Source organism: Lampetra planeri, chromosome 20 (assembly GCF_965212315.1).
Source record: "Lampetra planeri chromosome 20, kcLamPlan1.2.h2, whole genome shotgun sequence".
Lineage (NCBI taxonomy): Eukaryota > Metazoa > Chordata > Hyperoartia > Petromyzontiformes > Petromyzontidae > Lampetra > Lampetra planeri.
The window spans coordinates 7348154-7363094 of NC_136126.1; the positions used below are offsets into that span (position 1 = coordinate 7348154).

Here is a 14941-nt window from a genome sequence, read left to right on the forward strand (position 1 = left end):
TTACTTGGTAAAACCACACCGAGTTTAGAGACTCTTTGTTTACAGAAGGCCATTTAAGTTTATTTGGCTGTACAACAATGCGAGCTTTGGGGCAAGCATTGTTAGTGAGCAGCTGTGCAGGCCGGCATGGCACACGAGGAAGTGGTGTTTGGCAGCACCACACTCGGCAGCCTTTGTCTCCAAAGTTCTGATGTTTGTTTACACATGGCACCAGGTACTTATTAAAGGCTACGTCGACCTAGGGAAGGCCCAGGACTGGTTTCACATATTCAAATATTTGTACCTGATGAACTCGGCTCGAACTCGGGTCACTGGGTTCATTGCTCACTGCACTAAACACGACACAACTGCTCCCCATAACAACTACGCACGCACACACAGACACCTACAAATGCACACGTGTGCACACATACAAATGCTCACATGGACACACTTACACACACATTAATTAACCTTGGTCGCATTCGGAAATTAATTTCTCACTCAATATCTCCCCACGCTGCCTTGGCGTAGGGTTTATTGGCGTAAGGCACTACCACTGGAGCACAAGGATACACCTTTATAAAATCACCGTGTTAATGCACCCAATATTCCTACACCACTATAGGCAGGTGTGGGACAAAATAAGGCGAGATGAATGTGGCGTGCCAAAGTTATTCCAGCGTTCAGCACTATTCTGGCTGTAATTAAGCCATCAAATAACAGAGTGAGAGCGAGACAGAGTGTGTGAGAAAGCGAGAGTGAGTGTGAGAGAGCAAGAAAGTGAGAAAGGGAGAGCGAGAGACTGAGAGCGAGAGACTGAGAGCGAGAACGAGAGAGAGATTGAGAGAGTGAGAGCAAGATGTGGCACATTAGGAAGGGATCACTCTTTTAATTATGTCCTTGTGCAACAAGGGAGTAAAGTGTGGTTCTGTGAAAGTCCTGATGTGCTGTGCTGTGCATCATTGCATGTGTGTACAGCAGCATGTGATGACCGAGTCGGGCCTGTAGGTGGCTGGCAAGGTTAATGAATAACCGCACGTGTAAACCAGACACATGGTTAATGGCGTCTCGGAAGAATTGCTGCGTGTAACACGCGCTGTTGCATTTTACAGAGTGACGGTGCGGTTCTTCACAAGATTAATATTAACCACAATAAATAAATGTGCTTGCCCTCGATTTGGAGCACCTGCCCACGTCCTTCATTTCGAGTGTGCAACATAGAGATTGAGAGCGGGAGAGCAAGGTGGCAGACGAGCGGAAGACGGCGGGGCGCACCTGCGTTGACGTGCCGGATGGAGTCTTTGAGGGCGGCGTGGCACTCGGAGTGCCGCTCGGCCGTCTGGGTGCACAGGTAGACATGCTCACGGTACGGGTGGAGCAGGTAGACGGCGTACGGGGTCGGGCAGTGCAACAGTGGGGAGCCACTCACCTTGCCCTTGGGTTCTGCAATCCACGCACGGGGTATCCGAGTGAATTTTTTTTTTTACGTGTCCGTGAGAGAGTGTTTGGAGGGTGCAATCTCTGGCAAGGTGGGTGAGCACAGGCGGTGCTTCTGCCCAGTTCAATCAGTTCACCCATTACACCCGGGTATACCCCGTGACCTGCCAGTTGAGTGTTCTACACTGCAACGTGGCCTCAAAGTGCACCTAGCCTGGCGCAAGGGCTGCGGCGACGTCGCCGCCACCACTTAGTGGTGAATGGCAACAGTTGTTGTCGAGAGGCGATTATTTCACGATATTAGATCCGTGAAGCAAACGGGAATTGGTCAACACTGGAATATTGTTTGCACAATATCCCCAGTTGATACCGTGTGCTTGAACACTACAAGAATCGTACGTTACAAAAGTCTGCAGATCAAAATGTTATTGTAAGAGCATAATACACACATCGATTGGTGCAGAGATACATACACGCTGTACGTTATGGGTTCAAGCCACCTCTGCAGCCACAAAAGATGCTACCATTCCCCCCACACAAAGTAACAAAATAATTATTGATTTGTGGATCAATGTTGGGGCCCTGGATCGTTCCAAGACATCAGATTGACAGGAAGCGGGAGGGGGGGGGGAGCGGGTTGAGTGAATTGTTTCTTCCCTAAAAAATAAAGAAGAACGAGATTAATCTGCGAGTCACTACGGCCAATACATAATGAAACGTACGCTCAAGTTCCTGATGGAAATGAAACCAAATAAAAGTGACACGTATGTGTCCGGTATTCAGAAGCTGGGCCGAGATAACAGGTGACGTGGGGACAAGGGGAGATGAGGCGATTACACGACCGGAGAACGCGTCCGTATTGCTTTGAAGACGCGGGGGTTGAGTGAGGTAATCGGCACGAATAGCAGTGCCCTTTATTTACCCAAGGAAAGCCTCGCTCGCAGGGTTCTGCAACGGCGTGAAAAACCTACACACGCGAGGGAATAACCCTCAGAGCAGCCGCACAGATGAATTCAACACATATCCATCCTGGCATCTCCTGGCCGCCACGCATTCCCAAAGCTGCAACACCAAGCATTCCCCAGGCAAATCACCCATCCAAGTAATAACCCGGCTCAAATGCCTGCCTAGCCTCCGAGGTCGTTCTGGGCGACTTGTTCACCGACCGCACCCACCTGCATTGGGGGAGACGGCCACCAGGGACTGGTACTTCTGCAGGGACGGCAGCACCTGGAAGCCGGCGCACCAGAGCACCCCGCTGGGCTCCGCGCCGTCCTTGTAGGCCTGCACGCCGGCACGGCACGGCAAGGGGGGGGGGGGGGGGGGGGGACAGTGGCCAACGGTCAGAGGTCGCAAACGGGATTTGATTCCTTACCCGTACCCGGCCGCACCAGGGTCGCAAATGGGTACCCGTACCCGACCGGGTACGGGTAGCCGTTCCCTACCTGTACCCGTCCCCTACCCGAAATGAGTGACAAATGGTTACTCACCAGTGACTCACGGCCTACCCGCACCCATACCCGGCCGGGTATGGGTAGCCGGGTATCGGGTAGGGTACGGGTATCGGGTACCCGGTTGTGACCTCTGCCAACGGTACGGCAAGGGGGTGGGGGGACAGTGACCAACGGCACCAGTCACCACCCAACCAAGGCCCGCCTCCTCCGTGAGCCTGGGTTCGAATCCAGCAACATGCCTGCGATTAAACCCCGCGTTCCCCGAGCAGGGCCGTAGCTAGACATATTGGCCCCCGGGGTACAGTTCTACGGTGGCGAGATGTTAACTACCTCTCCTGACGTGCAGGAGGTCATGGGTTCAATCCCGACCCTGACGCCTGCTGTATATTTGGAGTTTGGATGGTCTCCCCGTGGTAACGTGGATTTTTCTCCGGGTCCTCTGGTTTTTCCCTCCACATTCAGAAACCTGCGTTTAGAGTATGTTATAAGGCACTTCGTTGAGCTATCATCCGTGGCCAGGCAGGTTGCTTCTGAGAAAGAGCTATGTAGCTCAGTGGGCCTTGCCTGGTAAAATAAAATTAGTGTTAGTTTAGGTGCCATCCATTGCGTGCCTGCCCACGTCTGCCCCCACCCCACCCTCCTCGAACATTTGAAACCTCAGCCGCCACCGCTTCATTCGTTCCTGACAATTCAGTGGCAGCCATTTGGGCTGCGCCATTATTGGAGGGGCACCCAGGATGGCCGCCCTCCCCTCCCCTCGCTACAGCACTGCGCTCAATTGCTCGTGAGGTGATGGTCTCAACCCAGTCGCCAATGAATGCACAAAACCATCGCACATTAAATCTCGGCACTGTACCTCACATAAATAATATACAGCACCGAGGATTAAGATGTCAGCTTGACTGTCATGCCACGAACATTACTCTCACGTGGCATACGAGTACCGCAGCCTAGTTTGTGGACCAAAGATCACTCGAAGGGATATCGGAGGCAGTTCTGTGATATCCGCTTCTGTGTACCCTTCTCATGACACCAAGGGTTACACTGCTTTGTGAGAAATCCCAACGGGATTCTTTGTCAAATGACGTGACGCCAAAAGCACGATCGGGAAATAACTATGGGGAAAATTGCACCAGCGGCGACGACGACGACAAAGCATGTTCACTCACTCGTCACCTCCTGGACGGTGGGGGCTGGGTGGTCTAGAAGGGAGCCATCACTCTCACCCCACCAGCATCCGCTTAGATCCAACCTCCACTGTGCTGTGGGAATATTGCCCAGATTGCCAATGAGTGCACCATCTGGTAACACGCGGCGGTGTAAACAAACTCGTGTCATCGTACGCAGCACCGGGCCATTGTGTTTCAGTGCGGACTGGCAGATTGTAAAACAATTTCTGTAACTGCAAAGCACTTTACGGAACCAAATTGTCTCACGCGGCGTGCTTGCCTCAATTGTGCAAAACGAGCTCAATTGAACAATAACCATTCCATTTTATTAAATGGCGTCCACCTCATATGCTCGCTCCTCCTAGCACACAAACCATACTTTGTCCTAACATGACAGACCGGTTTGTAAAGCAACACTCGGTATTGCATTTGTTGTGAACACACGTAGAGAAAACACAGCACACAGACCTCCTCCCATTACCTCCTCCACGCGTGTGTGACATTCACCACAACAGACATTGTGTTTAGTGGGCCGGAGCAGAAAACACGGTGCTGCAACTGTGCTTTGCCTGAACACGTGAATGAATTAAACCGTGCATGTCCACGAATACACGCATAGACAAAAAACTTTACGGGACCTCCTTTGCCAGTACCAAAATATGAGAATAGGTTTTTTCCTTTTTCCTGGCAACAAAACAGGTGTTAAGATGTTAAAACACCAAGCTGAAACCTTTTACAAGGAATCATGTCTGCATTAACCATATATACTTGTGGTCAGAATGCAAAAAAAAAATACTCTGACAGTAAGTGCATTGTCTTTGAAACCGATTGGTCCACACAAGAGACAGCTTTCTTTCAGTTCGGTGTTTTAACATCTTAACAACTGTTTTGTTGCCAGAAAAAAGGGGAAACTCTATTCTCAGACAAAACACTCTGCAATTTGACTTTTTCGGTCACGAGGGAAAGTGTTGCTTGCAAAAACCTATTGAGGTTGACACGGTACAGGAGGGAGTGGTGTGGCTGCCACCACACCCAATGCTTATGCTCATACAGCACACAAAGTCGTGTCCAGATCTTACAAAGATCTTTGAGCTCCTCGCACGTTTTAACCTGGTTAAACCAAGGATGGATCGTAGGCAGGCCTGCCTGAATGTTTCAAACCAGTGCAGATGTTCCTTAAAGAGGGGTCCAGGTTTCGCAGGCATAGAGTAGGGAGGGCATGACTGTGGCTGAGAGGACCTGGAGCTTCATATGGAACATGATCGTGAGAAGAGGGCCAGCGACCCCAAAAGCACGAATAATAACCTAGAGCCCTGACCTATTGATGTTATCACAAGCCTTGACCAGGTCAGTAAAGCAGAAATTCCCTACAATTCCCTACAACATTCTCACCATCCCTCAGTAGTTCACCTGTGAGATAATCTCTGCCGAGTGCAAGTACTTGACGTCTGTGAAAAATACTTTCATAGCTCATGGAATTCCTCCAGTTATAAATAAATCTTCAGATTCTGAAGGACAAATACAAAGATCTCCGGTATAGCCTGAGTAGACTATCGGGGCAAGTGCTGTTAAAACCACCTACGATAGCCGGCATGGCACACGAGGACATGGGTGGCTAACACCACGCCCGGTTGTCTTTGTCTTCCAAGTGACGATGGTTGTACACCACACTAGATACTTATTTGAGGCCGAGTCGGCCTAGGGGTGGCCCAAGGCCGGTTCAGATTTTCGTCACTGGTCTTGGAGACGGTGAGCGGGAATCCAACTCGGGTCACCGTATTTGTAGTGGAGCGTGCTATCCACTACTCGCACAAGTATTGAACTATAACTAAGACAAAGATCCCCTGTACAGCCTTAACAGACTGTTGGTGTAAGTGCTGTTAGCGAGCAGCTATGAAGGACAGCACGGTACGTGAGGGAGTGGGTGGCCAGCACCACGCCTAACCATCTTTGTCTCTCCAGTGGCGATGTTTACACACCACACCAGGTATCTATTAGAGCAGTGGTTCTTAACCTGGGGTGCACGCACTCCCTGGGGGTGCAAGATGCCCTTTCTCGGGGCGCGAGACATGGCCAGATTTTTTTTAGAAGGTAAATCATCGAAAACACAAAGTAAGCATGGGCACGTAAGTGCAACTACTTTGTTTCATCAAACCTATGTATTGATTAACATTACACATTTTTTTTTTACAATTGAGAACCAAAGAGGTGCAAGCTTAAGAACCACTGCATTAGAGGCTCGCTCAACCTAGGAGGAGAGGCCCAGGACCAGTTCAGTTATTCGTCAGCGGTGTTGGCCGTGAGGGTGAATAGAACTCGCACACAAGCGCACTATGAAGAGAAACACAAATCGGCGTTGCGTTCGGGTTAACCAAATGTTACCTGCTTGGTCTCATAGTAGGCCACTTGGTAGTCAGTTTGGACCACAAAATACTGCTCCTTCCACTTCTTCTTGCTGGGCAGGTATTGGAACACATAGCCCTCCCAAGAGGCTTGCAGCTTCAGCGGGGTCTGTGGGTGGCACACAGCGACGCGCAAGTTCAGTTGGTCAAGTTAATTTTTGTTGAACCAGGTGATAACTCGTGATGATTCACCTGGAGACCGGGATCAGTCTCATTTCCGACAGTGACCCAGGTCATCAGAATGTCAAAAGGTAAAATAATAAAAGTACGACAATTAAGCAAATCGAAATGAGGGCAATAAACAACTTTGTCACGTAAGAAATCGAAACGTTAATTCAAGATTTGAAGCTTTCGTGACTGCAAGGATTCATACTCTTAGTTTTTTCGGTAAAGTCACGTAGGTAAAAAATGAAATTAAAATTAATATAAATAAAATAATTATAAAATAAAAAATCACGACGTTTCGGAGGCAACACAAGTCTCCGTCATCAGGTGGGACCGTCACAGCCAGATTTGCTGTATCACTTTACTTTACCGAAAAAACTAAGAGTAAATCGAAACGTATTGAAAGAAATGACAGCTCCACATCAAATTGCGTTTTAGGTGGGGGGGGGGGGTAACCAAGGGCGCGCGTGTGAGGAGCGATGGGACGTCCAGGTGTGTGTGTGTGGGGGGCATGAAGAGAGAACGAGTGAGAGCCAGGCGAGTTTTTGTCCTCGCCCGGTACGGTGCACGTTAGTGCCGTGGGGCATCTATCGACAGGCCGAGGGTGTTGGTCCTGGACAGAGAGGTCACGCGGTCCGAGTTTGAATACTGCGTCACCACTTTGCAATAACGCCCGATTGATACACCTTTTTTTTCACACGATTGTTATTTCAGCATTTGACGTCGTGTTACGAACCTCGAGCCAAGGGTTTATTGTCAGCCACCTTACCCATAAATCAAGCCCAACTCATATGCAGCACACTCCGAGTCAACAGACGAACACTCCTCAATAGACAAGGCCACAGATAAAGCATGGTTTCATAAGTAATGCATTAGCATCGTCATAAATCACTCCGACAATCTTGGCAAGGCCTTTACTAATGTATTGTTGTTGTTAAAAAAAAGAAAACAGCATTTCCCTTGAAAAACCAGTCCGGTATGAAAGTCGCGTCCCAATACAACAACGACCTTTCATAAGACCTTCTCACCTTTGCGTTTGTGTTTTTTAAACAATCTATGTTCATGCTGGAGTGATTTTGGGTGATTTTAGACGTAATTTTTTTATATACGGCTGCAGCCTTATTTTGACACACCGGCGTAACCGTCTAATTCATTATCTCCAGTCCTTTGGACATCCACCGCGGCTGAAGACCGTCCCCCCTAAGTTGCGTAAGTCGCGGGGAGTCTCGTTTGGTCAAACTTCACCAGTGCGAATCAGTGACGGCATAGCACAGTACGGGAATCTATTTTACTGCACTGCCCTCTGCTGCCCAACACGTAGCCCCGCGAGCACCATGGCAACCGATTTGTGCACGGCGGTGGTCACCCATCCAAACACGACCCAGAGACTCCACCCTCCTTAGCTTCTGAGATCTGACGAGATTGCAAGCATTCGGGGCGATGTCGTCAAAGGTTCCACAATTGAACCATGCTGGTGAGTGTTGGTTAGCAAAGAGGTAGCCCCCCCCCCCCCAGCACCGGTTGGGATATTAGTCGCCAACGATGTTAACCGTGACTGGGAATTAAACTAAAACAGCTGGGTTCATAACAACATAGTGGGGCAACAACTGTGCCACCACACCTACAGGACTGCTACGATTACTGTGTATACGCCGCATGTGCATCGTGTTTACGAGTACACGTCTTCGGCCGAACACATGGCAGCAGTGAGACAACACAGTGGTGAGATGTTAGCTACCTCGCCTGGTATACAGGGGATCGTTGGTTCGATCCCGACCCTGACACCTATTGTACATTTGGAGTTTGCATATTCGCCCCGTGGTCGCGTGGATTTTTCTCCGGGTCCTCTGGTTTTCCCCTGCACATTTGGAATCAATGTACGTTTAGAGTATTTGGCGGCTATAAATCTCCACGTAAGTCACTTCGTTGAGCTATCATTTGCGGCTAGGTCGCCTCTGAAAATGAGATAAATAGCTTAGCTGGCCTTGCCTGGTAAAATAAAAAATAGTTTTACACCACAGAGTTCAGAGGTCGCTACTTGACAGGGGCAACTACGGTAGGGATTGATGAAAAACTGGGATGCCTTTGCCCAACAGTGGTGGTAAGTTACAGGCTGCCAACAACGTGATTAAAAAAAGAGTGCACAATAAAAAAAGAGCGTTATTACAGGACATTTATTTTGTTATCATCGTTGAACAGCTCCCCGGACCCCACTTGCACGTGACTCCAGCGATCGCAATCCACTGCCGTGAGTTGATTGCGAAGAGTGATTTGAGTCGGCGAAACAGTCGATGCCATCGTGGCCATCACCCAATTTTCACAACCATGCGGCATCAAAGGGACTTCCATCATGACATCTCCTCCCCGAGGGCATCGACGCACCATAGTCGTGACATATGCCGCACGGCCTTGTGGCTTAGATAAGGTCAAGAAAATCCAATAGATTGCATGGTTTATACCTGATGTCTCATGAAACAACACAAAATCTATTTCCTAATACATTTACAACATCTTAGCACGCGCGTACATCGCGCGCCGGCGAGACATTAACTACCTCGCCTATAATACAGTAAGTCGTCGGTTCAACCCCGACGTCTGTATATTTGGAGTCTGCATGTTCTCCCTGTGGTCGCGTGGATTTTTTTCCGGGACCTCCCACTTTTCCCTCCAGATTTAGAAACATGTGTTTAGAATCATTGGAACCTCCTTTGCCAGGAGCAAAATATGATAATTGTTTTTTTTACCCTTTTATCTGGCAACAAAACTGACACCTTTTTTAAAAGGAGTCATGTTTGCATTGACCACAATACCTGCGGTCAGAATGCGAAAAGGCGCCTTTTGGCGTCATCTGGTCCAACACCATGTGAGACTAGGCTCTAAGAAAAGCTGTCTCGGGTGTGGACCAATCAATTTCAAGGACAGTGCATACATTATCAGAGTTGTGTTTTTTTTGCATTCCGACCGCAGGTATTGTGGTCAATGCAAAAATGACTCCTTGTAAAAAAAAGGTGTCAGTTTTGTTGCCAGATAAAAGGGTAAACAAACAAATATCATGTGTTTAGAATATTTTGGCTGCTATAAATGTTCACCTGATAAGCCACTTCATTGAGCTATCATTTGTGGCTAGGTCGCTTCTATATAGACGGTAAAATATAAAGAAAACAAATGCATACATACGCAACGTACTCAAGTGGGATTCACATGCCAATCATCACCCCCTACCGGCACACTTATGCCCCAGGTCACTCTTGCAAATGAGACAAAATATAGTTCAAACTATTTAAACTCACCAATCACCACCCTCGTGGCAGTTTAGAAAAATTGTTATTGGGGGGGGGGGGGGGGGTCACAATTCAATTGCTTTTGGAGTGCATGCAGTGTCTGCAGTTGTTGAAGAGTCTACGTGAATCAATTACACATGCAACTTGTGATAATAACTTACAGCGCTTCATCAAACCACTGCTGGATAAAGGCCTCCCATGCTTGAGCAAGTTGTGGGAGTTGTTTGATCACACTTCACCGTGCTGCTCAGTGCGAGTTGGTTCAGATGTCATTAGCCGCTGACATTAGCCATGGCCGGGAATCGAACTCGGGCCGCCGGGTTCAGACTGCAGCGCCGCTAATCACCGCGTCAACCACTGCGTCTCACAAAATATGCGACTGGAAAGTCATCCTTTCTCTCGCATTCACAATTCGATGCATCCATCGAGCGTATTTCGAATCAATGGTAACCAATGCGCCGCCACTTGCCATAATGCGGTACAAACAATAAATATTACGTCAACGCAGGCGAAGGTGTGGCGCGGTGCGTGTTTGCTCAGACCGCCACGAGGGCCTCCTCCACGAGAGCGGTATTTGGTTTAACCACGTTGATCGGACGTGTTGGAGGAGAATATATACACACACGAAAACAAAGACAAAGATCCCCCATATAGCCTTAACAGACTTTTGGGGAAAGTTGCTGATAGCGAGCACCTACGAAGGCCGGCACGGCGCACGAGGGGGTGGGTGGCCAGCACCACGCCGATCGCCTTGGTCTCCCCAGTGGCGATGTCTTTACACACCGCGCCAGCTACTCATGAGGCTGAGGGGAGGCTGAGGACCGGTTCAAATAAGCATCACTGGCGTTGGCCGTGAGCGGGAATCGAACGAGCCACCAGGTTTGTAACACAGCATGCTAACCGCTGCACTCCCACTCCCCACAAAAATATATACACACACATACACGTAAATACATACCCATCGTGTGTGTAAGAATACTATAGGTTTTACAGAGAGATGCAAGAAACCATTTACAATCGGGACAACGGCAGAGACTCACTGCTGCACTACAACCATTTAGCCTCAAACATTTATGAGAAATAACAAATCCCATTCAACTTAAAATTGTATGCCCTGCATAGTTAACCCACATTATCCAGAATTGGGCCCGCAAAGGGGGGGGGATGACATTACCCCTCCATACATAGCCCTGTTTGCACACACAATGCATCATTCACGGCCATCATGTGGCCCCCAGTACAACACGGACAGGTCCGATGACATTCCGGCATCATGGAGACACATGCGGGCCTCAGGGTGTGTCTGATGGATGTGAAATATTCTATTTTCGTCATCTTCGTCATACGACATCAGCACGACGTTCCCATCAGACTCTTGCACTATAGCAAGCAGTTATTTTTTTATAGGAACAAACTATTAAGAGTGATTAATTCGCATACATCACAGTGTCAGAGCCACTTGCGCATAACCAAGTACGGTCATTTTTGAATTGTTTTGAGGTCTGGGTGTGTTAGGTGTGGTCTGTGATTGCATACGCTGCTGCCCGTCACGTCAATCCTGGAAGACTCATTGTACAGCATCGTCACTGTGATTATTACGTTTTATAGTTCAAGGTTATTGCCATGAGATCACACACACAAACTTAGTTGAATGTTTTGCAATGCCATAGACACAGGATCTGTACACAGACAACCACTGGTCGTCAGCTCTCATAGGAGTGATAATTCACAGCCCTTTGTCGATCCACTACTGGATGAAGGCATCCCCAGGCTGTGTCACTCAGAGGTTATTTTGTCATACTTCACCACGCTGGTCAGTGTGGGTTGATGAAAGATGTGGGGGGGGGGGGTGCCTAGCACCGTTTCAGAAACCACTGCCCACTGATGTTGTTAGCCGTGGCCAAGGACTAAACTCAGATCTCCGGGTTCACAGCTCACATCGCGTTGCCTACTGGTGTTCCAATGCAGGAGCAGTTGTGGTTCTTCACGAAGTTGACGCATCGTATCGCAAAACTGCATTTGTAATTCACATTATTCGGTGGCCTCCTCCTGGGTCACAATTAAAACGGATGGATGGCTCAGTGTGTGATCGATTGCCATCACCCACAATCCCATCTCGTGAAGACCAGCGTAGTGGAGATCCGGAAGATATAATTGCTCAACCCGAGCTATAAATGCTCTAATACTTGCATTGTATTTTTACTGTTCGCCTTTTGGCGTTCTCTGGTCTCACACTGGTGGTGAGACGAGGCCATAAAGAAGGCTGTCTCTGGTGTAGGCCAATCAGTTTCAAAGGCAATGCATCTATTATCCGAGCACGTTTCATTTGTACGTGTAGTTAATGCAGACCTGATGTCTTGCCAAGGTTTTATTGCCGGAACAGATAAAACCTATCTTCTTGGTTCTTTCGGTAAAGTCACGTAGAAGGGAAATAATAAAATAATAAACATAAAACATAATACAATTATTCTCACGATGTTTCGGCCACAACGCAAGCAGCCGTCCTCAGGTGAAGAACAGGTCTGTCGGAAAGACAGAGTCCGACGGAAATACAGCATCCGACAGACCTGTTCTTCACCTGAGGACGGCTGCTTGCGTTGTGGCCGAAACGTCATGAAAATTATTTTATTATGTTTCATTTTTATTATTTATTACTTCCCTTCTACGTGACTTTACCGAAAGAACCAAGAAGATGAATCCCTGCAGTCACGAAAGCTTTAAATCGAAAGATAAAACATATTTCTTTCATTTTGATACTGGAAAAAAAGGTCCCACAGATGTCGTTGAAACCACTCACGACCTATTGGTGCACCATTGTTCACAACCTCTGGGGGTGACCCCAAGCGTGACCTCAGGTGTGGCTGCGCGTGCTGGCTCACCTTACGCGGCACGAGCTGTGGCTGAGGTTCAGACCGCTCGGCCATCTGGCTCCGCACGGAGTTGAAGAGCGCCACGGCATACTGCTGCTTGTACAGCCGGCCCAGCTTATCCAGGCACCTTTGGGTCCTCTCTGCAACAAAAACAACACACAAGGCGGAGTTCACGAACGACTTGTAGGACTCACACGGCTTTTCGGGAAGTTGCACGGGAGGTTCGCGACGTAGGTGATAGTGACAGGTACACTTTGAACTTCACCGTAACCTTTGATCCATGCATCTCAGCAAAGGCCACGTAATACAGGCAGTGCAGTTTAAGTGAGATTAAGTCTTTACGAGGTCCCAATAAAAGCGTTCGAAGCTCGCTATTGGCAAACCCACGCCCGGTACACTGTCAGACATGCAAAATCACTTCCTTTTTGCCAGGTGTACAGCGACTTTCTAATTTTGGAAATGTCTCCTTTTCTGTGTGCCCCGAGTAAACTAGGATGTCAGTGTCTGAGCCCTTTATTCTCGGTTCTTAAGCCTGCATGTACAGTACTATAGTATGACGTTGCGTTAGTCTCTTTCTTGGGTCAGAGCGCATTGAAAAATAATTCCAATTTGATCGAACAAAAATTTTACTGAAAACCAGAAGACAAAAAGTATCTCATAATAGGCCTTAGCTCGTAAATCAGTTGTTTGATTTACTCTATGAATTCAATACACATTACTTTATAAACCACTGCAACATTTTAGGCTAAAGTTGTACAACAAACACAACACGTAGGACTGTAATTCTGTTTTCTGATATCATCTCACACACATTTTGTGGACTATTTATAACAACGTGCAATTTTACCTGTTTCGTGATCATGCTGTTAGAATGCTGCGAATGTTCCCAAGCAAGCACAACTGCCTTATAATTACTCAAAAGCGATGTGTCGAAGCCAGTAAGCCCGCGCTCGTGTTTTATTGCTCCATTTCACTTCGCAGTCAGAGAGAATGATGACATTGTTGCTGCAACGCAACATGTGGGCTCAAGATTGCAGCGGGTAAATTATACGGCTATCAATTCCCCCCTCCCCCCCCCCCAAGGGTCATGGTCCCCATGCAATTCGATGGCATAGAACTTTACAGAAAGCAATTGAATATTGACACAAGCCAATAGCTGGCTTGCCCCTTTGGTGACTTTCCTGTGCAACTCAATGATGAACTCTGTTTTATAATCCCGGTTTGTGCACCTGGCCAGTCCATTTCCACCTTCAATAGACTGGGGGATCTGTAAGAAATATATAGCAGTGGCCTTTCTTGTTTCATCACTACCTGTGACTGCCAGATTGAGTAAATTCCCACTGGCAATGGACGCTCCAAATTTGTGCGAGACAGCCAATTTCAAACAATCCGTCCACATTACACCACATGTGGAGCAATACTACACGCGGCAACAACAATTACCATGATTAGCCTCCTGCTGCAAGGAATTGTGGCAATACATGGACAGCATACGGTGTTCAGATGCAGCAATACGTTGTTGGTGTATACATATTTACTATATATATTACACGGGGGTGTGCTCTCAATTTTTGGATGAACTTGAAAATCCTGAAAGTCAGCCCCAGATGCGAAATTTTGGATGATCCGAAAATATCTTGTTTCAGATTGATCGAACGCTGCAAGTCACGTCTCTCCTCTTTCCCACAAAGACTACTGTCGTGTCACGTGGCATCGGGTGATGTCACTCTTGTCTACACAAATACATCTTGGATCGGAACATCATGTAAATAATCCGAAAATCCTAAAACGATACGAAATTGTCCTGCATAGCATAATCTGACACGAATGTATATTTGTAGGCCAAAACCTAAATTCTGCAAAAAAAAACCATTATAGCCATTAAAATACAACTCTTGCTACACAATCGGTAAAAGATAATATATATGGAGAGGAGCTGTGGCACAGTGGTTAGCACACTTCGCTATAAACCGAAGCCACTCCACACAGCTGAATTATTGGCCACGGCTAACATCAAAAACGAGTGCAAACCCACACTGACACATAGTGATGAACGTACACACGACCCCATGACCAACATAGCGTCGGAAGGCCTTCATCCATTGAGCAAAGGCTTAATATAATTTAATTCATAGGGGCCGTCCATAAATGACGTCACGCACCTGGGGGGGGGGGTCAGAC

The 14941-nt window shown here is 47.8% G+C and overlaps 1 protein-coding gene across 1 annotated transcript in view; it reads right to left on the reverse strand.

Moving 5' to 3' along the window:
- The window catches only part of LOC144724370 (protein Niban 2-like), a 47264-nt gene that overhangs the window by 19364 nt on the left and 12959 nt on the right, over window positions 1-14941 (reverse strand). Inside the window, exons 2-5 of the mRNA XM_078603447.1 lie at window positions 12770-12900; window positions 6425-6553; window positions 2595-2703; window positions 1258-1425 (exon numbers count right to left, since the gene is read on the reverse strand). Of these exons, the coding sequence (XP_078459573.1) occupies window positions 1258-1425; window positions 2595-2703; window positions 6425-6553; window positions 12770-12900 (537 nt within the window). The remainder of the gene's footprint in view (window positions 1-1257; window positions 1426-2594; window positions 2704-6424; window positions 6554-12769; window positions 12901-14941) is intronic.